The sequence below is a fragment of the Artibeus jamaicensis genome, unplaced genomic scaffold, assembly GCF_021234435.1.
Source record: "Artibeus jamaicensis isolate MK-2021 breed Jamaican fruit bat unplaced genomic scaffold, CSHL_Jam_final contig_3176, whole genome shotgun sequence".
Taxonomy (NCBI): domain Eukaryota; kingdom Metazoa; phylum Chordata; class Mammalia; order Chiroptera; family Phyllostomidae; genus Artibeus; species Artibeus jamaicensis.
In genome coordinates, this window is record NW_026521740.1 from 5,310,590 (window position 1) to 5,334,232 (window position 23,643).

Genomic DNA, 23,643 nt, shown 5'->3' on the forward strand with positions numbered 1-23,643 from the left:
ACTAGTTCCAGTGTAAGGTTTGGGTAATGAGGAGGGGAAACCAGTGACCAGAAAGAGTGGCGCTCTTCAGTCATCCTTGTCAGTCCCCTGAATGCCTGTGGCCGTCATGGGTATTGACTGTCGGTTACATGCCTGGAACTGAGTGGCTTTGTTCTGAGCTTGTGGATGACATTTAACATAAAGATCTAGGCATAATTAGAACTCAAGTTACTTCATAGGATAAGGAAACTGGACCCAGACAGATTTACTGTCTAGTGCATAGCCACACAACCCAAGTGCCACATAAATTTCCTCATATAAAGCATAGAAAGTTGAGCCTGTTATCCTCCTGGATACATCTGGGAAAGCCAAGGCCAGAATTCATTACTGATTCACAGAATTTATTACTGGTCAGTAGGAATAAACTAAGAGCAGAATGCAAGCCTGCTGTTCTCCCTCCCAACAGTTTATGTCCGGCAGGGACGGAACAGTCACAGGGAAAGCAGAGATGCCACACTAGAGTGGTTCACGGGGTGGGAAGCACCTGACACGTCATTATCTGAAACTTCACAGGCCACTAGTGTGCCATGGGCCCTGTTTCCCACTAATAAATCACCGTAACCTGGAGGTCCTCATCTTGAAAACCTTATTTCTCTCAGCCCAAGTATATTCCATATTCCTGGTGATATATAATCGGACCTCAGCCTTGCATGACTTCCTGTGTAAATAACTTTTTTTCACTTAGAAGCCTTTTTTCCTTTGAAATTCAGCCAAAATTCAATGAAAAAAATCTATTGTGCAGTCTCACTCTTAAAGCTGATTAATTCTCCAGTTGCAGGTGTTTTATGGTTACTCTCTGCCTTCAGTCAGGAATAATCAAATAAGAGATCCCATTCACTGACTGACATTTTGCAGATTAAATCTGAAGCATCTTGTACTTGCTTCATGCATACTGTGAGGCTTCAGAACTTGGCTGTGGTTTTGAAACTTAGCCAGGAACATATTAATAGTGTTGTAACTTGTATTTATGTAATGTGCTGTTTTCAACTGGTTTGAAGCCCCTAGGCACTGTTTTAGTCTGTCTCCATAACATAAGTATCAGTGGTTAAGAGGAAGGCCTCACATTTTACAAGTAGGAGCTCTACGGGTCAATGAGGTGGCACAAGCTCAAGAAGGACACGGAATTCTCTAATAGGTATTTCCCAGCTCTGCTCGGTAAATTGTGAGTTGCCTTTTTCGATGGTAGTATAATCCAAGCTCAGAGTTTGGAGAATGAGAGGGTTTGGATTTGGGTGGGCAGGAAAAAGATGGAGTAACGCTGGCGTTTCTTGGGTCTAACGAGCTCGGGTCTAACGAGCACAGGTCTGACAAGGCTTCTACGAGGCCTCTCCCTCTATTTTTATTCTGAATTTGGGTTGGGGCACAGCCTCCAACAAACAGGAGAGCATTAGCTTTGCTTTCTTTGCTTGTTTAGTTCACTCATCTTCCTCTGGACCATGTGAGTGTCTATAGGTTAGAAGAAGACTCATGAGTTTATGCGTGTTTAGAACAGTCACCATAGACTAGACAGCCATCAAGGAAATTAGGACTAAAAAGGCTCCACAGAGAAACCTGAGCCTTCTATGCTGAAAGACTGTAGGAACTCCCTTTGGCTTATCGCTTCAAGTCTAAAACCCTGAGTGACTATTTAAAATTTAACCAATAATTATAGTATTACTGTTATCTTTATTAACCAAATTAATAGAGGATCCTTCCTATCTCTATATACTCAGTATTTCCTTTCCCCTTTGTGGCTCATTCAATGTTTCTACTACGTAGAAACCCTCTTCCTCTTCCTTCTCCTCTCTTTGCTTCATGTTCTATGCTTGCTCAGCAGCAGTCAAGTGTTTGTCCTCCTGCATGAAGCCCCCCTAAAATTCCACAGTGATTGGTTCCTCTCTTACAGCCTTGTGCTAAGACTTGGACCCACACAGTTTCACTCCATAGTATTTAAACAGCCCAGTGTTCAACATATGAGTGGGTACCCCCAAAATGGAATTTATTTATAAAAATCATGCATTCACTCTTACATGTTTAAACTCAGTCACCTCAAGGTACTTTCCATTTGATGTAATATACCTATTGAGATTTTTTTCTATTGCTCAGAACAATTTTTGAACTTGTTGATTTTGTTTTTGCCATTTTTTCCCACCTCTTCCACATTGGCACAATGCTTCTCTTTGAGGGCTTTTTGCATCCAGAGAAACAAAAAATGCAGCTAGGGGTGAGATCCAGTGATTAGGGATGATAGGGCTTGGGGGTCATGCTGTTTTTGGTCAAAAACTGCTGAACTGCTGAGCATGGTGTGGGCAGGTGAGCTCTTAAATCACCCATCATTAACTGGGCAAATATGTTAAAAGGGTGCTCAAAAAATTTCACTGAAGCCAAACACAGACGACTCTCAGAACAATGTCAGCTGGTACAATGATGCAAATGGGTTCCTAGAACACTTCTCTAGTGGGGGAAGCCTGTACTTCAAGGCCCGTGCTCCAGAAGATAATTCTTGTTCTTTTTGGGTTCCCCCTCATATGGAACATGCACCATAGATAACTGACTGAGTGACTTTCAAAATGAGAAAGCAATCAATACAATATTTATTTCTTATTCTGTTGAATAACCTAAATGAATGAATTGACATTCTCATTTAGTTTTATTCTAAAAGCTGTTAATTTCTACTGCTATTATCACATAAATTTCTATTATTATTGGTCCTGTTATCTTCATCCCTTTTTATCCCATCAGAGAACTGAATGGGTGTGAGTCTTGGACAACTTTCTTCCAACAACACTCCATTCACAAGTTCAAAATAAAACATAACTTTGACTGTATCTTTTAAGAAAGATTTGAAGAACATTCTCCCTGCTTCAGACTGAAATAATTGCCTGAACATCCCCCTTCATTTATTACATTTATACATAGCTTATTGTATTTCTACAGACATTAAGAGCTCCTAATTTGACTAATATATTGAATAGATGCTTTATTTTATATCAGTCTTTATTCAATAATCTCAGATAATAGCTTATAGTCATCATATCAGGTTTCCTTTTGAGTGTTCTTCAATGTAGTCTAGTCACTATCAGTAACAATCAAGCCTCAGCGAGATTATTATCTCATTCCTGAGCTGTCAATCATTCGCCATGTGCACAATTAAGATGATGAAGACAGCTGTCTAAGAACTCTTACGGCTGCATGAAAACAAACAAGCCGTGCTTCCATTGCAGGCAGGGTCTATTCTGACACTGTGATGGGGTCTTGCAATGAGCAGTAGGAACAGGGGATGTGTTGTGGTGGGCTCTTGGCAGCAAAATGGCCCTCAGTTCACCTTTCCCTCTACATCCCTGTCTACTCTGGGCTTGAAAACCATGTCTCTACCTCACATTCAAGGAAGCCAAGGACAACAGAAACTTAACCATAAGCCATAATATTGCTTGGTACACAAAACAGTCTTTTCTTCCTGGATTAATATAATTTAAACAATCCACCAAGGCAAGTTTATGCTGTTCCAGTCTATATGAGCAGTTCTAGAAATACCTGGTGATTCTGATTCAGTAGTTGTTGAGGCAAAAGGAAGCCATTACTGCCTTCACTTTACATTTCTTTGCGTTTTCAGGGGGCACTACTAAAAATTCAATGCCCAGCATTTTTAGAGATGCTTTTAATCATCTTCCTGTTAACCTCACCACAAGAAGTTGCCATACTTGATCAATGTGGCAGTGTTGTACTGATCAATCTGATCCTTGCCTGCAAATATTTGTGAGCACATACAGGGTGAATATACACACCTTGGTTCCAGTGCTCATTTCTCAACAAACTAATCTCTGCACTGACTCTCTTGTTAATGACAAAATTCATCTATGCTGCTGCTTTTTTGTTCCTAGCTGTGTAAGAAATCAGTTCAGGGGGACCAATGCCATATCTCTAACCTTGTCAGAGTGCTATCACAGCTCAGCATGCCCTGTGTTAATGAGAAAGAACCTTCCTCTTCTACATTAAGTTCACTTGAAGAATTTTGCAAAATGCCAAGGCTCAGAATAGCACAGTTCTTTGAATGCACACACATAGAAGTATTAAACCCAAAGATTGTGCAAGTGAACAAAAACATGTGCAGAAACACGCACATGGTGTAAACGAGTTATACTATCACTGAGTTTTACAGCTGGCACCAGCATGGCCCACAAACAACACAAGCTTTGGTGTAGGTCTACACCTGTCTAGACTCCTACCTTTATGATGAGCTATAGGTATCTATTGTCAGTTCCTTTAATGTAGCCTTGGTTATGACTCACCACACCCATCATTTCTGCTGTCTCAATTTTGAACCTTTAGTGCTTTGTGGGTTTTAAGGTCTCTGAGCTCCTCCTTCTCTCTCGAGTTGTATACTTGTTTTGTGTTGAGAATCAAATAAATGCTTTGAGGACGGGAGGCACATCTATTTCATGGACATTCCAAGTTCTAATTGAAGGTAATCGCCTTTGTTACACTAGGAAAAGTCCACTTTGGATACAAAAAATGAACAAGGAATAAGTGCAAAGAATTATCTTGACTACGTGTATGTTTGTTTCATATATCCTCATCTAAGAATAACGAGAAGCCATCAGGGAAAAATCTTGATATGTTGCCCAGTTATTTCAGTCAAACGGAATCCCATGATTGAAGCATCATCCAAAAAGGGTGTAACACCTGGCATCCTAGAAAGCAAAGTTCCCATAAGGCATTAAAAAGTCCCACAGTCAACAGAAATATTGGCCCAGAGATGCTAAATTCCATATGTTCCTCAAGCACATTTTTGATGAGTGTGTTTTGATAAACTCCAGCAAAGGTTAGTTTGCAAAGGCCTGACCTCAAACACAGGTGGCTAACACAAGGCCCAAGGGCCAAACCCAGCCCTCTACCTTGTTTTATCTGGCCCAGCACCTGTTTCTACCCTGTGGCAGTGCTCATCTCTCGCTTAAGGAGTAGTTACATTTATAAAGTCCTAAAATCACATTGGGCCCTTTGAAGGCAACAGCGAGGCTGATGTGGCCCCCGGTGAAAATGAGTTTGACCCATGGTAAATTAGAGGCTTAAAACATGGGTGCCGATTGAGAGTCTCTTGTATACTTTCAAGCCTCCTTGTAGTTTGTTCTGATCATGTGGCTTTCAAATGGATATTTCCAACCAAGACTATGTATCTGCCAGGTCCACTCTTTTATTAGCTTCTTAAGTTAACCTTCAGTGAGAGTTTCCCCCTAGAACAGAAGGAGCACTTCTAGCTTTTTAAGTGCGTGGACAACAATTGTGTCTTAAGAAAATGACCCTGGAGCATTCTGGGAGCTCAGATCAAACTGTGGGAAATCAGTTAATAGTTTCCTGTGGCAAGGTAAGTCTGAGGGTCATAGAATATAGAATATTGATTTTTAGTGGTGTGTTTCTTTCCAAGTGATTTTTGTCGGTTTTAACCTTTTGTATATAGTAACAAATGGAGCATTAATATGAAAGAGCCATGTAAAAGAGTCTGCCTCTGTACCAGCATCACCCACTAAAATAAATCATGGTGACCTCATCATGTCATGAAATGTGTACAAGCTCTCTTTATAGATGATCCATAACCTATAGTCAAGGACAAATTTTATTTTGCACACACAAATATTTCCTCATGTGGTCTCAAATACCACATATCTCCCTGAGCCTACTGAGTGTAATGTCACTCTTGGGCTATAACCAAGCAAGAGATAGAGCAGTACAGTACCTAACAGTGAGAGTTCTGGAGTCCAGCCAGGTGGGGCTGGGCTAGTCACCACCACTATCCAGCTGTGTGATCTTGAACAAGTCATTTGACCTGCTAGTCCTTGGCTTTTCCACCAGGAAGCTGAGTGTAACAATAGCACCCATTCCATAAGTCATGGTGAGGTGAATAATACACATACGGCACCTAATTAAGTTCCTGTAACATATGAAGCATGTGATCACATGATCTCTTATTACATAATGCTGGGCTAGGTTTGATGCTAATGTGTGTTTTAAAAAATAAGTTTGTATTTTAAAATAGTTTTAAAGAGAAGTTGCAAATTTATACCAGAGTTGTCATTGGCTCTGCACCCAGTTTCCCCTATTGTTAACGTCTCATACTGCTGTGTTACTTTGCCACAATTAATGAGCCAACACTGGTACACTATTATTAACTAAACTTCAGAGTTTTTCATATTTCATTAGTTTTCTTTTTCTGTTCTAACATCCCATCCAGGGCATTATACATTATATTTATTTTCATGTCTTCTTAGGCTCCTCAGCTGTGAAAAATTTTGAACTTCCCTTGTTTTTGATGACTTTGACAGGTTTTAGGTACAGTATTTTATAGACTGTCCCTAAACTTGAGTTTGGCTGATGTACAGGGTCTGGCACCAATAACAACCCTTTTTATCACATAAAAACTTTTTATTACAAAATCGTAAGTGTGTAATTTTGTAACATAGCAATAACTCAAGCACACCAGATGGCATTTAGGTGAAATTTTAAAATTGCTGTCCATCTCATGAGAGACATTCATGTACCCTACCAACCACATTCAATGGCATTATCTCTTCTGGACCCAGTTATCTCAGTCAGACTGGGATTATAAGGGTTTTGGGGAGAAAGAGAACAGAAGTAAAGTGTCTTCCTCAACAATACATCAAGAGTATGCCCTTTCAATTGAACACTGAAGATGTTAGTTAACATTGAAAACCTGGCTAAGGTACTGGCTTTTCCAGATCTTTCTATAGCACCCCCCTTGTATGCTGTTCTCTTTGAAAGGGAGTCACTAAGTGTATTTCACACTTAATGGGTGGGGAATTATGCTTTACCTTCTTAAGGAAAGAATATCTATATAAATTGTAATTTTCTTCTAGAGATATGTCCCCTCTCCACCATTTTTAAATTATTTATTTATATTAGTTTGGACTCATATTTAAAATATTCTTGGGCTGTACTTTAATGCTGTATTATTTATTTTGTTGCTCAAATTGTTTCAGCTTTTCCCATTGGAAATTGAGTTGCCTCTGTGTCCCCTTGACGTAGCTCCATTATTTTGTTTTTTAAATACCTTCTTACTTTCTGGTACTACAAGATTCTCCAGATTTATCTTATATATTTCCTACCCCAGCCCTATAATTGGTTATTTTTCCAAAAGAGTCCTAATCCTTTTTATCAGAGAATGGCATTAGAAAGCCAAGATCTGGGCACTGGGTGTGCTTTTTGCTATTGTGTTGTTGCTTCAGTAGATGGAGCTGGGAAATATATGCATGCTAATCCCCATGCAAATGTGTTTGCATGATGACTATGTATGTACAGTTATTTTTGTATAAATTAATTATATATATATCAAGCTAAATTTACATTCATAATGATGCTTTCACCTTGATACCAGTAACACATGGTTTACTCTAGCTTTCCCCCTTTGCTTATCTGTAACTTCCCACTTCAACTATGATAAACTTGGCTTCTATCATATGCCTTCCATTCATTTATTTGTTCAGTGTTGATATGTATGTGCAGATGTTTCAGAATTGTTAACTTCTACCCCATGAGGACAACTGGACCAATTAGAATGTAATGCTTATGTTCCATTCCTTAATATAATTTTAATAGATTTGGATTGGCCTTGTGAGCTCTCAAGTACCACCTTATAGAATCAACATCTGGCATTCTTGTCTCTGTAAATATGCCCTTCACAACATGAAGAGAGGGGTTGACATACCCAAGCAGATCTGGATAAAGTCTGAGTCCTATATTAGAACTCTGCCTGTAAATTCTTGACAACATAAATCTTAGGAACTACTCTTTTAATTTTTATGACAGATATTAACTAAAGTCTCACTAGCCAAGAGTTACTAAACCCTTAGGAATTCCTAAGCCTATTCTCTTGAGAGATGCTATCGAGAGACACCAATAATAAGCAATATGCCATTCAAGAAATCCCAACAACTGCAATGTTGGGAGAGATAACACTGTGGTCTATGTGGGCTGTCAAGTGCACACAAAATGTCAATGTAAGATATCAACTGCTAGTGCCCTGGAGAAACAAACTGCAAGTGGAAATTCACGGTGTGTCCCATTCTTAGGTGATGCTGCCATAGTTAGGAAACTTACAGCCTATATTTAAATCTCAGAGTCTGCCTGGGATTCTCTTCCAGACTCCCATGTGATCCTATTGGCATACAAATTCCAGGAAAAGGGCTGAAAGATATAAAATGCTTTAATATGTCACAAAGTAGAATCTTTTATGTGCAGCGTTCTGTTGAGTTATAGATACTGTATTATATTCATCAGAAGTTAATCATACAAGTAGATTTACAATGCTAATGCATACAGCCTATTTTATTTTAGTAATAAATAAGACTCTATATTGGTTGCTAGAAGATGCTATGTTAGATGCTAATTAAATAGGTAAGAGATAAATAGCAGCAATTTTTAACTGGCGTGCCACAAGAATTTTTAAAACATTCAATACCCAACTAGTCGTGGGACTAATTGTCAAATAAAAACAACAACAGCCAACACAACAATAGCTGTCGGGTGTGAATGAATCCAAACTGTATCTTTTTTTGACAGACCAGCAAAAAAAATTTTTTGATGTGCTGCAGAATTTTAGTAATTAGTTTATATGTGCCACAAGATGAGAAAGTTTGAAAATAATCCAGTTCTCACAAATTGCTCTTGGATTTCTGCAAAGTCCACTCTACCTATTATTACATCTAAACACCCAGCATGAAACTAGAGATAATAAAAAGAAACAGATCATTGACAAGAACTCAGAATGGACTATAATTGCACTAAACCAGCAAACTCCTTAACATGTAGAAAAGAAAGCATGTTTCCTATTACGCATAAAGAAGTAGAAGTGGTGCTATTAGCATAGATACGCCTGCTTAGAGTGTGGAAGGGTCTAAGAGGAAGAGGCTTGGCAAGGATTCTGACCCAGCAAACAGGTTTGAGAATGGAGTTCTTTCCTGATGGATATTAACAGCACTCTAACTCCCCACACTAGCCAAAGCAGCCAGCAATCTGTAACCTACTCCATCTCCAGGATTACTTGCCACATGCTTACTGCAGACCTGCAAGGATTAGTTACCCCAGGGGGGTGGTTTATAACTCCAGGACAGTGTTTCATGCCAGGTCAGTAATAACAGCAAAGGTACCCATCAAGCTGCTCTTGTTTTCTCTTTGTGGAGGAACAGAGGGCCCCACAGTTGAGCCGAATGTTGCCAGCTGACCCTCAGCATCAGTCCAACAGATCAGCGATCGTCCTCATTTGTTTTTCACGCACACGGCAATTTTTTGAAAGACACAATTGCTAAAATGCGATTGTATTTTCAGGGAATTGAAAGCTTACCATAATTATCATCAATTTGCAGGGAACATGCTATGCGTGTGTTTTATAACTGGGGCGCCTCTCCCTTAACAATAGACTGTGATGGTGCATTTAGAAAGAAAGTCTATATTGTTCACAAGTGCTAAGACCAGGTAGATTTAGGCAACAGAAATTCAACTAATAACAGTGACAATACCACGTGTTCAATGAAATGATCCTTTTCTCTTCTCTTCCATCTTACATAAGAGTTCATTTACATTTTTTACTACATACATTTTAGTTTTTTTAATTTATTGTATTTTTTCATTCCCATTTAGCTCCCTTATGCCCTGCCTGCCACAAGCACCACACTGTTGTCCGTGTCCGTGTCCACGAGTCCCTTTTCCATTTCTCTCAATCCCCAGCCGCTAACCTCCCACCCCAAGAGCTTTATCCCACTTTCTCGTGCTGAGTCTGCCTCTTTTACTTGTTAGTTCAGTTTGTTCATTAGATTCCACATACAAGTGAAATCGTATGGAATTTTTTTGTCTGACTAACTTATTTCACTTAGCATAGTATTATCCTGGTCCACCCAGGCTGTCACAAGGCTAAAATTTTCTTCTTTTTTATGACAGAGGAGTAGTCCTGTCATGAAAAGGCAGTAGTCCACTGTGTAAATGTCCCATAATTGTTTTATCCACTCATCAATCCATGGATACTTGGGCTGGTTCCGTATCTTGGTGACGGTAAATAATGCTGCAGTGAATATAGAGGTGCCTATGCTCTTTCGAGTTAATGTTTTGGGTTCCTTTGGGTATATTTCCAGAAGAGAGATTGCAGAGTCAAAAGCCAGATCTATTTTGAATTCTTTGAGGTGTCTGCATACTGCTTTCCACCATGGCTGCACCAATCTGCATTCCTACCCACAGTGTACAAGGGTTCCTCTTTCTCCACATCCTCACTGGCACTTGGCATTTGTTGATTTATTGATGATGGCCATTCTGACAGGTATGAGGTGATATCACTTCATGGTTTTAACTTACATTTCTCTGATGATTAGTGACATTGAGCATCTTTTGAGCATCATTGAGCATCTTCATATGTCTATTGGCCATCTGTATGTCCTCCTTGGAGAAGTGTTTATTTAGGCCCTTTGCCCATTTTTTAATTGGATTTTTTTAGTGTTGGGTTTTGTAAGTTTTTTTAAATTTTGGATATTAACTCCATATGAAGTGTATCATTGGCAAATATGTTTTATTCTGTGGGTTGTCTTCTTATTTTGTTGATGGTTTACTTTGCTATGTAAAAATTTTTTTAGTTTGAGGTAATCCCATTAATTTACATTTTAATAAATAAAAACACCAGGTAGTAGAGAGGTCCTATTTCTCTGTGATGTGAGAAGAGAAAACCTTTTAGGGAAAGAAGAATATACAGATTCAGAGGAAACAAAAAACTTAACAGATTCTAGACAAGCTCATACAAGCCTAGCCCATTGTGAATTATTTCTTATCACAAATTTTCCCAGGAAAGGGATAAAAAAAAAAAAGATTGAGTGGCCCAGGCCTTCAAGAAAAATTGAGGGCATTTTTGTTCTTTGAGATCATTATTTAAAAAAATGACCCAGTTCAATTTCCTTTAGTTAATTTAACACTTAGTCTTTTAAAGGAGTATGAATTTTATTTTCTTTCTTTGCTTGATATTTCAACAATGTGAAATCATTACAGCCCTTTCTATTTCGATATGAATTGGGAGTACGTCAAATAAGTTACTGAACATGTCATGCTCTCAGACAAAAACAGGCAGTAGAGAGCTATGAATGCCAGAAAATCAGCAGAGTATTTTCTCCAGGAACAGTTATGTGTACCAGTGTTTCCCATGGCACTTTTGTATTTTAAGGAATGTCCTGTCTGTTGCAGAACTTCACTGGTACTTGGGTAGGGCTGCTTCCTGCATACACAGTGCCACTCGGCAAGGACCCAGCCCTGCTCTGGAGGCTGCCACCTTTGTCCTTGCTAGCTGCATGACCCGGAATTCATGACCCATGAGATTTCAGTGGGGCAGCCACTGTACTTCCTTTCCAAATTTGGATCTGACTAAGAAGTAGACCTAGGAGTCAAATGAGGATAAAATGCTTTATTAACAATGCGATTGTGTACATAGAAAACAAAACAATTTGTGTTAAAAGTAGATTAATAAGAAGAATTGGATACAAGTCCAAAATACAAATATCAGTAGTGTTGCAACATACTGGCAGCAAATAATTTAAAAGAATTCAAAGACGCGAATTGTAGAAGTACCATAAAAATCAAATACTTAAGGAATACACATGCAAGCCTTATGAAGCATTGCTGGGATAAGCTAAGGAAGTTCTCAGTAAATGTAAACGCTCTGTGGCATGCACGATCTGGGTAGCAGTCACATGGGTGTGTAAATAGTTGTTGATTTGTACAGTAAAGATTTCTTCACTTTACCATGTGTGATTTTAAAAGTTAACCCAAAAAATGAAAAACAAACAAACAAAAAACCCCAAACTGACTTGTGGACATGGATTGCAGGTGTGGCCACAATAGACTTGTGAACACTTGACCCCAGGACCGGTCAGATGAACCCGTGAAGCCGACTGGCCCAGCTGGATAACTATAGCCCACATTTACCAGATGCCAGAGAACCGACCAGAAACTCTGAGTACTGCCAAGGATCTGGCTCCAGATGGGAGAGACAGGGGTTGAACTGAGCATGCCCAGTTTCTTTTTCTAAATATGCCTATAAGATGAATCCTCTTCTCCTCTCATTAGGTGAGATAAGAGGCCTAAGGTGTTACTCAGTAGAAGTCTCTTCACAAAAAACAAACAAACAAAAAACATTAATTGAAGGAAAATAAAGGCATATCTCCTTAATCTTGACTTGTAAGTCAGTCTCCTCTCATTTGTGTGACAATGGAACCTATGCTTACGCAGTTGTACAAGGACTTAAAAGGATAATGTCTGTGAATGGGCTTGTTAAGTACCAATAGATGTTGAATTGGAGAAGCAAAGTTATACAAACTTTAGAGGGGAAAGAGAACTTCAGGAAGATAATCTGACTCATTCATGGTACTTTTTAAATTAGGAAACTGAGACCCAGGGAGACACAGACCCTGGCCCAGGCTCCATGGTCTTTAGAAATGTGTCGTTGATGTATAGGGCAGAACTGCCTCTGGGCCCCAGTGGTTCACATGCCTAGTCCTGAGTCTTTCTTCTCGTAGGCTCTGCAGAACAGCCACCCTAAATGTCAGTGGATAGAATTGCTGACCCTTTCCCCAACCACCAAAGGCGTCCTGTTTTCACAAGGTACACAGCCAACCCCTCCCCCGTGGAGGCCCGCCTGCTACTGCTCCCGGCAGCAATTTGTAGCCCTTGTTGTGCTTTCACAAAAGGAATGAGATTGCTGTTTTAGAATCAAGGTAGCTATTTTCACAATCCACTATGGAGTTGTTAGGCAGGTATTCTTTTGAAGGTAAATAAGCACAGGCGACTCCAATTATTTGATTCCATTTAGTGTATCAGAAAAGGTAATGCTTTAATGATACCCTCGTGGTCTATAACAGTTAATGCACCACAGAAAATGAATCATAAAATCCCCTTTTCCCTAATAACACTGAGATTAGTGTTATGAAAAGGCACTAAACCCAGGGAATTGAAATGTTTTCACCCTCTTACCAAGTGACAGTATTATTAGTTTGGATGTTCTATTCACTGATCATGAAAATATAGGGTCTTTGGGGAATAGAAAACCTGTAACATATTCTGTTGCTTTGATGATAGATCCTGGCAACATTACCTGTTGACAGTCGCTCTGGCAAAGAGAGTGGTCCTGCGAAGGCCAGATGATTTTCTAGCCACTGTCACTCCTTCCCAAATGGTGGTTTCTACTGAGCTGGGCCAGCATACCCCTCACATGCAGACCGGGTGGGCTGGCTGGGTAGGGGAGTTCACGGGCTCATGTCAGACAGACAAGCACGCAAGCTCTTTGTGTTTATTTTGGAAATGGTGTGGATTCCAAATATGTCCCGAAAACATGTGCCTGGCCTCCTGGCTGTCTGTATGATATCTACAGACTGGATGGGCTTGTCATAGCGGGCTGTTGATAAATTAGACACCAGCGCTTCTTGTCAGAGACAGCTGTGCACATCTGGCACAATCCCAGGGACAAATCTCAAACCAGCTTGACAACCATACTGGCGACAGCAGGATGCCTTGTCCTCTGTCACCAGAAAATCACTACCTCTGCAGGTTTCTAGATCTGCACTTGCGTTTGCCGAGAGTGACAGAAGCACCAAGGGTCATCACCCTCCCTGCACGTGTGAATGGTGAGATAGACAACTCTGGCAGGATTATCATGGACTCATTATGTGAGTATTGTATCCAACAAACACACAAAATAGCAGCTAGTAGTATTATGGATGTGTTCGTTTCTCATTAAAATTAGATGAGTGTCAATTTGTTAAAATTAATAATACTCTACTGATCATTGTATTTATATGCATATATATGCATATGCATACAACTTATGTGTACATATTTACATTTTATAGATGTTATTATACATTATTATATATATAACATAGTTAGACACAAATCTCACCCATAATAACATCAGCAAATAGATACATTTAGAGGGTGGTGTGGCTCAAGAAACGCGTCACCTGTGGCTTGTTTGCCTTGTGTACCTCTGTGTTTCCAGGACACAATTATCACTTACTTCACTTTCAGAAGTGACTCAGTTTGGACAATAAGTTATGTAAGCATCCTAAATAAGGATCAAAAGGAAAACTGAACTCAGAGACAGCCAAGAACTCTTACAGTCTCAACGCTGATGAGTAACACATCCAGTCAACAACCACAGCTTAGGAAAGTTGTATTGGGGACACCAACATAATTTTTAAAATATATATAATAAGTTAATAGCAGTTATCAAAGCAGAAACAAAAACAAGCTCAGTGTCCACAGGCTTGTCCAAAAGAGGGAATTTTCCATTTGGTAAAAAGTTCCCTGTGTTTATTCTCATATTTTCTTATAGTTTGCTCCTGGATTGACAGTAGCAACAGCTTGAAGGGGATGGTTTTGGTATTGACCAGAACCCTTTAAGTGGCTGCTGCTTTGAAGGTTATTTTGCCACTCAATTTTTGTATATATTTTTCCTTTCTTTCTTTAAGTCCTGCTGATTTCTCTGATTCTACCAGCTTTGACATTTAGCTCTAGCACTTGGAGTTTTTTGGTCTATCTTTCAAGGCTTGTTGAATACGTGTCAAACACAGGGCATCAATTTATCTCTTTTATATCCTAGTATAAAAGAGAGGGAAAGCAAAATAACACTGAGAGCCAGGCTTCTGGGCGACAGACATAAGTTACCGTATTTCAATGACTTCATACAATTTTTGTGGGAAGAATGTTTGCTTTCTGTTTTACAGAACTTTGCATATTTATTTTATATGGTTTGATTTTAAAATGTCCTTTCTGCCTCTCTTACTCGTTATTTTGTCTCAGAAAATGTCCTTTTTCTAACTGGAAAAATAATACTTGAGCAAATCACACTTTTAACAATTTCCTAGGAAGCAATGGCTGAAGATGGGTTAAAATTGAAAATGTCCCCCCTTTCACCCTGGCCTGGGTGTTTTGGGTATATCACTCTTGGATAGGTTAACACGTATCTTTTTTCACTTTCTGAACTATATCTAAATAGATTAGCCTTTAAATAGAATTCTTTAGAAATGCCGTATTTCATTTCAAGCTCAACAACAAAGTCAAAACTCTTTACCATTTCTTTCAAACATTCCAAGCTCTCTAACTCCCTTTATACTTTATGCTCCTCTCCAGTCTAGGAACCATAGTGTCCAGTGATCTATTCAGCCTGGAACAGAGAGGCCAGCTGGCCAGGGTGCCAGGAGCCTCATGGTGTTCTCAACCCCACATGCAGGTGAACTCGCTGTCTTTCCCAACATCGAGGGCCTGGACCACACATCACATAGTCCCCTCCTCACTATCAGCCAAACAGGGGAGGGAAAGCCTTCTGCAGAGAGAAGCAAAATTTTGGAACTAAGTACAAAATCTCAGAGTTATGCCTGTGGTGTGTTCCAGCCAACTCTATTTTGTTTTCCAAACCTGTTACTCTTATTTCAGCAAACTTAACTGGTCCAGAGTTTCTTATCCATATGTTAAGTGTTGTGGTTGAGACTTCTGCTGTGAAAACTTCTGCTGTGAATTTGAACGTTTCACCTAAAATGTCAGATGGCATACTTTAGTGAGATACTGTTATGTTACAGAATTACATGCTTATGATTTTGTAATACAAAAGGGGTGTTATTTGTACCAGATCCTGTGCAATGCAATACTGTGCTTGTGAAACTGTGTGGCAATTTCACAAGAACCTTTGATTACCTGTGACATAGGTAGAAATGATTGCACTGTTTTTTCAGGTTCACTGGTAAAAGCTAAAAGCTAATACATGTAGTATGGCTCTTCCACCAAGAAACATTTTACCTGAGTTTCTAACAATTAGTAAATCTGATTCTAATACTTTTGTACTGCCAGTCACCTATAAAAAGAAACTCATACTACCTAGCTCTTCTTCTTACTCTGGGTGTTTGTGGCCCTGAATATCACCCAAACAAAATATCAAGGTTTAAGTAATGTACCACTACTTGATATACTGTGGATTGCAGATTTTTATGGCAGATATCAAAAACATTTTTCCAGTACTGCAATATAGGGAGAATTTTAATATAAGTCACTGTGAGCTGAGAGGTAATAAGAGTTATTCCCATTGCCCCGTAAGGATTTCCTTCCAATATTTGAAAAGTAAAGTGTTGGGTCTTTTTTTTAATTTTTTAACTCTATGAAATCTGTTTTATGTGTTATAAAACCGTTATTGAATTTAGAAAATAAAACCGAATGAACTGTTTGCAGGCAGAATATATGAGAGCTAGTCACAAGGCTTGAGTAGGTGGGCTTGGCTTTCCTGCCTTGAAAAGCTTTTGGGCATTACACACACAGGCCTGGACTCCATCACAGCAACCTGGGCAGCCGTCTGTTTTTATGTTACAGGCAACGAAAGCTTAGAAGAGAACTATGTCCAGGACAGTAAGATGGGCTTCGTCATCAACGCCATCTACGCCATGGCCCACGGGCTGCAGAACATGCACCACGCGCTCTGCCCGGGCCACGTGGGCCTCTGCGATGCCATGAAGCCCATCGACGGCAGCAAGCTCCTGGACTTCCTCATCAAGTCCACGTTCATCGGTGTGTCTGGAGAGGAGGTGTGGTTTGACGAGAAAGGGGACGCTCCTGGAAGGTAAAGCCCTTTCCCATAATGGATCTGAATCGCCTGTGAGCCTCCCTGAGCCTGACACATGGCGATTCTGTCTCCCTTTGGTTCCTTGGTTTCTGGGTGTCGTGAGCATGGATACAACTAGAGAGCTGAACAGACGGGGCTAATATTAGATGGAAATTCATTTGAAAACATGGCAAAGCTTACTGCAAACATGCACAGTCCTGCGTCCTGCCAGTACTACACCTCTACCCAGCTGTCACTCCATCCCTTCCCAGAGAACACCTGGGACCACCCTGCCACCCCAGGAAACTTAAGGGATTACGCCTAACCAGCGGAGCTCTCCCTGGCCCTGCCAGGGCCAGGCCAGAGTTGCTTTCTGATTGATTTTGCTGCAAGGCCATGATGGCTGTAAAATATTTTAATACCACCCCTGCTTACAGAGTCTAATATATGAAGAGAATAAAGCTGTATGCAGGTATCCTTTATTCTCAGGCTACATGGTATTCTGCCTGGAACAAGAAAGGAAAGAATTTCCTTTCTGGTATTGAGTTGCTTTGGCTTCCAAAGAATTCATCAAGAAGCAGAGGAGCCATAGCTGGAGTAGCACAGTGGATTGAGCATAGGCCTATGAACCAAAGGGTCACTGGTTCAATTCCAGTCAGGGTACATGCCTGGGTTGCAGGCCAGGTCCCCATTTGAGGGCACACAAGAGGCAACCACACATTGATGTTTCTCTCCTTCTCTTTCTCCTTCCCTTCCTCTCTCTCTAAAAATAGGTGAATAAAATTTTAAGAAAAAAAGAACCAGAGGAAAATTGAATCTATTTAATATATATGTAGTTTCCTAAGTCATTTTATGTTTAGTCTGTTCTGCGACACTCTCTTTTGCAACACCAGTTAGCGCATGTTTCTTTGGTACATGGAGAATGATGTCAGTACGAAGAATAGTTATACTTGTTTATATGAATTTTTGGAGACCAGGCATAATCAGAAGAGTTAAATAGGGACTCAGACTTGCAGCAGGAAGGAAAAACTCTGAGCTTGGCTGCTGCACAGTGTGCCCACAATCTTGTCTTTTGCTCGTAAGCACTGTCTTTCAGTACATGATTTTGCAGAAGGAGAGGTTTTAGGGAAGCATATGCTGTGTTGGAATGGAACATCAAGTCATTTAATCCTCACAGCTATAAGCATAGCTTTTCTGTTTTTTTACAGCGGATAACACTCAGTGTCGAGAAACCAAGAAAATTCCCTAAAATCACTCCAAGAGTAGCTGATGGAGGCAGTGCTGCCTGAATCCGAGACTTTTAGTCTTTTTGCCACATCACTCTGCCTTTTAGCTCATCCTAAAATTAGGCGAGGCTGCTGGCAGAGTTCTTAATGTCATTTGAAAGGAACTGCAAGAGACTATTTGGGAGACACTACTGGAAGAGACCCTAAATAATTCCCTACATAGCTCTTCTTTTCATGTAAGCTTTACATTCTGCATTTAGAGAATGACTTGTGGGGCCCAAGTGGATTCTCCCTGTTAAAATCCAACAGCTCTAAGAAGAGAAATTTTATAAGCAATTCTCAGCAATTAAACAATGCATTTATTAGATCCCTCCCAAGCTTCCATTAGGTGGGAGCAGGTTTAGGGAAAGACGTGACTGAGAGATGGATGGAATGACTGAGGGTCTGGGCATGTGGAAAGCCTGCTGGTGGGGAACACCTTAGGAAGTGACAGAAGGAAGCAGTGGGTCTGAGAATCAGACCACCATTTCCCCCCTTTAAACCCATGGTTGTAATGCTGGGTTCCACTGGGAACTAAGTTCTGTAAAAGTTCGGATTTGGAATGGAAACCTCCCTTCCAGATTCTATACGATAACATACACAATGTGCCCAGCAAGCGGTCAGATGCATTTTAGATACTCAATAGATAAGTTATCCAAAACATAGGCACACAGTTTTAGCTTGTTTCTTCTCCATCTTTAATTACATATTTAAATCACGAGCCTTCCCCTGGGTCTCTTCTCAAGGATTGTTTCCTCGTGTTTGAAACTGATCATCTTCATTTGTGATTAGTTTCTGTTTCAACCACCTCCCTCTGCTTCCATCTCCTGTCATAATACCATCCAAGCTTTTCGGTTCCTCTTGTCATTATTTTAGTTAGTCATCATGTAGTGTAAACTGGGTGATCGAGAGAAGGTTGTAAAGATGTACTTTACAGCCTGAGGATGTAAATTACATGACAGTAATTTACATGACAGTCCGAGTCAATGCCAACACGCTGAGAAGGGACTCGGGCCAGCAGAGAAGAGCAGGGTCCCGTGCCTGTTGCTCACACAGTGAAGGGGGTGGCCCCTCTGCAGTAAGTCAGCACTTTTCCCCTGGTGATTTTCAGTATTTTATTCCAATGGTTTTGGGACTTTTTCAAAATGTGTTTTCATACCTAAATATTGTTAGTTTTTAGTTTCTACATGCTAATGAAGTATGAACTGGTTTCTCCCTCAGGAAGAGCAAATGAGGAAGTTGAAATAAAAGTCTTAGAAAACTAATTTATAGGAAAAAAAAGGTGCTCTAAAGCTAGCATTACATTCAAACCTTCATTGAAAGTACGTAAGGAGATTTAATGATGTAATAATGAGCAAAACATAAAAATGAAAGGAAATGAAGAAGGAAAGTATTCATAGGGAACATTCACAGCAGGTGCTATACCCATGAGTTTAAAATGGAAAACTATTGGAGGTGTAGATTAGTATCATTGATCAGTAGATACTAATCTACTGTGGGCTGATGGCCCATCAGCCCACAGTTAATAGCCACGCGGATATCACTTAGCCAGTCACTCTGAAAAACATTCTGGTATGTCTTAGCAACCACAAGAATAAGAACCCACTGGTAGCCAAAAGTCAGAACAGGCAAGAGATGTAACTCTAGGTAAGTTTTATGTCCCTGGAAAAGCAGAGAAAAGACATCCTTTATTCTCACAGAGTCTCCCCTTTCCATTTAGGGGGTTGCTATTTATGGAAATTGCCAGAATCCGGATGTGAAGAAAGCACTAGCTACCTGTGGGTGACAAAAGGCATTTGCACAGTAAGATCAGGAACTAGGCCAGATATAGCCAAAGATTTCAGATACCAACTAAGGTGGACTGGTAGTAGCTTCCTGGAGTGTTGGGCTGAGGAGGAGTCTGAGTCTGAACCGGTTTAGAAAGAATTCCAGGATGAATGAGGAAGGGAAATTGGGAGGAGGAGCAGGAGAGCTAAAGAAGAGAAATATGTGTTGGTTAATTGCCATCTATTTCTTTGGGTCAAGGGCACAGAGCCAGAGACAATGCCTCTGATGTCCTAGTGCAGAAGGGTGAAAACCCTGCAGAGGCACCACAGAAAACAGTCCCACTTTGCAGGGTCCAGGGAGGGCCAGGCCTTCGTTTCCGGGAAACTGCCACATGAGTTATAATTTCCTTGGAGTACATAGCAACATGCAGAGAAGATTGAAGGCTGCCAGAGAATTTCCAATGACAGAGAGATAAATGGCTGTGCCAATTCAAAGATGTTCTCCAGTTTTCTTATGATAATGGAAATAACCAGAGTCTTATTAAGGCATTCACAGAAATACACATGTGAATGATATGTTGATACTGCTTTCCAAATATGCCTTTGCCCCAGTCATGAAAGGGTTTTTATGTACCTTATGTTCAAAAATTCCCACAAGAAGCCCATGATCCTTAAGGAGTTTAGTGGCATTCCTCAGTAGTTTAACCTACCGTTAAAAAGGTAGAAAAGAGATGCCACCTTACACATCTCAGTGCCAAGTCCTGCCTTGTTTTCATTGCACTGGGAAATACTCTTCACTGCCAACAGTGGAGAATGATGAGGTCTGGTCCCCAGAGCACACTATGGCTGCAGCCAAGATTTCTATGTGTAGATTTGTCTGTGCATAGCATTGCAGCATTTGAAATTACAGAAATGTTTGCCCTAACCAAGGAAGAGACAAGTTTAAATGTCAACATGTTAAATCCCCAACACCCTTGTTAATTTAGGATGCATTTCTCAGATTTCTTGCTCTAATGGCATTTAAAATAGGCTCCAAACTTGAGAAAATTCACCTCTATCAATCCAGTGTAATAAAAATGGCAACTGAATGTAAATTAAAAAAAGAAAATTGGAATAAAAGAAATCAAGTTAAGAAATTAATATTCTCAAGACTTGTTACTTGTTCGAACAAAAACTTAGTGAACAATACTTTGGAGAAGATGATGAACTCAGCACACATAGACACATGGAATTAGTTTTCAGGAAATAAGCATAGGGAAAGTATAAGACTACTATATTCTTTAGCAAATATGGATAATACACGGGATCTAAGATTGGAATACACATTTGGGAAAATTAGAGGAAACATTACAAATAAACTAAAATGTCAATAGCAGTTGGTATTAGGACATGGGATGATTCTAGCTTTTATTCTCCTTCTCTCCATTCTATATTTGCCAGATTGCTTTGTTGTCTGCAGTATGTCCATATTCTCCATGACACACATGCTGTTTTCTTTGCAGGTATGATATCATGAATCTTCAGTACACTGAAGCTAATCGCTATGACTATGTCCACGTGGGCACCTGGCATGAAGGGGTGTTGAACATCGATGACTACAAAATCCAGATGAACAAGAGTGGGATGGTGCGGTCTGTGTGCAGTGAGCCTTGCCTGAAGGGCCAGATTAAGGTGAGCCCGCCACAGATGTGTTCTTGGATGGTGTTCATGAGGAAGGCTTCTACCTGGACATAAGTAAAGAAACACAGACATTTTTCTTAAACAAGGTTGTCCAGAAAGAATCAACCAGTCTTACTCTTATTATGCTTGTGGTTAGCTAAGATAAAATAAAATAAAACAAAGAAGATTAGCACATGGAATAGAGAAACCATTTGAATACTTAGAAGAATATTTAATTAAATCACTATGATGAGGCAGGATTTTAAATACAATATAGAAAGCAAGGGGATGAATAATCCGATTTAAAAATTGAAACAGAAGTAAACCTGGAAACCCAAACCAATGGTACTGTTTAGTCATAGTTCTAGCTGCTGTTAAAGAAAGCAGAAGCTGAACAATGCTAAATAAGCATTTAACTAAAATAAAAGAAGCTGAAATGAGGTAATGCAGAAGCACAGCTTATCATTTCTCCACTGGGTGCTTTGATTTTTCCTAAAACTGGTATTTGCTAGTCAAGAGAGATTCCTCACTTTCTAATTATTCTCAAGTGGTTTTTTTTAAAGCTTGGGACAAATGAGTAACCATAATATTACTGTATACATAAAACTATGGTAAATAAACATCAAATAGTGAGCACTTAGCTGGACGTGCTAGAAAGAATTCTTGGTGAAGAAGACAAAGAAACGGCCCTCTCTGTAAACCCTGCTTGAACCGAATTGGATGATGCATTAGGAAATGGAGGGGAGGGGACTGGTTGAGAGACGGCAAGGGTGTAGAGTAAATGGCCTAACGAGTCCTTCCATCTCTAATTTTCTGTGATTCATCTCTGGGAGCAGACAAGGCTGTCACATAAATGTCTCACCCAGCAGAGCTGAATCTGGAGCAGATGCTGTGGGTGGCTCTGGCCGTCACCGTGAGGCTATGGCCATGATGCTGTGCTCTCTGGGGAGCTGTGGGACTACCTACCCAGGGGTGAAGGGCACTTAAGTGTCTTAGGGCAAAAAGCCAGTCATGCACAGAAGTGTCCATATGGAACCTGGAAAAGCTTTATCACTCCTGGTCACAGAAGGTGGACAATGGCATTTAAACATGTTACCTGCAACATGTTACAGCAGCTACTAAAGGCTTTGCTGATGGACTCAGCCTCTCAGGGATACCAGCCACTTCAAGATGAAGCAAACTGCTGAGACAATTCACCCTACAAGTAGCTTGCGCCTTCTCTGCAGAAGTGATGTTAAAAATATTTAATAATTGTCATGACAACTCACCAACCAGAATGGGCTCCATTCTAGTGCTGTGACAGCTTGCTGGCCACCACCTGCCATGTTTACAGTTAATCCTTAAGTTGTTAGATTTTGGGGAGATTTAGGCAAGGGGTCCTAAAAAGCTCACAAAATGTGGGGTATTCAGGAGGCTTAAAGATATTGTTAGTTTTCACTCAGAGCCCAGGTATCTCCATTGTGTGAGCACAGCTCCAGCCAAACCACCGTGTGCGAGCAGAATGTCATCACTGCTTCTCCCCAGCGCATTTTTGATTCTTGGCCTGATGAAATTCTTTCCCGCAAGACCGTCCTGCGGTATGTAGGAACATATCCTCTAAATCCAGAGGCCCCACATCCCACCGACTGCCGCCATGAGATACTGGACAACTGGATTCTCCATTCATCATCTTTTCTGGATGGTGGAGAAAACAGTACATCGAAGCCCTAAAGTCAAATGATGAAGACAGCACAGAAGCCCTGAGTTCATGAACTTCTGTGGCCCAAACGACGTCACAGGTTCTACTCAGGCCCCCCTTCCAGTGTGGGTGGTAGCATAGAGTCTGTCTTGCAGACAACTGCTGTGAAACAGTTCATGGAACTACAAAGTCGACTTCTTCAGAGTATAAGGGGGTGGGAGACCCTGGCGAGAGAAAACAAATTGTCCTAAAGATTCACAGTACTCCGGCTCCCTCTCACGATTCCCTCCTGTTCCACCGGTTGCTGGCAGGCCATGAATGGCAGCTCCTACCTGGTGTACATCCCCGAGGTGAGGCCTTTCCCCACACGGGTTCAGAGGAGAGGCTAGCTGCACACATCTGCGCCTAGACGCTGCAGTATTTCTGGCATCACGTTTGCATTACGCCCATGCAGTGTTATTCAGGGAGATTCCACAAATCATTGCTCAGCTGTTACAGAGCATTCTCTATAAATGCAAATGTTCTGGGGGCCAATTTTAGAAATATTGTGTACCCTGCAGGAGGAAAGTAACACCTGGAGTGGAGATGAATTTCATTTTCTGAATAATGGCACTTGTATTCTTTCTTATACCACCA

General features: G+C 40.4%; 1 protein-coding gene across 3 annotated transcripts in view; it reads left to right on the plus strand.

Moving 5' to 3' along the window:
* The window catches only part of GRM1 (glutamate metabotropic receptor 1), a 319,639-nt gene that overhangs the window by 247,039 nt on the left and 48,957 nt on the right, over positions 1-23,643 (plus strand). For all 3 annotated transcript variants that reach the window (XM_037144977.2, XM_037144978.2, XM_037144979.2), the window contains exons 4-5: positions 16,411-16,657; positions 21,173-21,341. In XM_037144977.2, the coding sequence (XP_037000872.2) occupies positions 16,411-16,657; positions 21,173-21,341 (416 nt within the window). The remainder of the gene's footprint in view (positions 1-16,410; positions 16,658-21,172; positions 21,342-23,643) is intronic.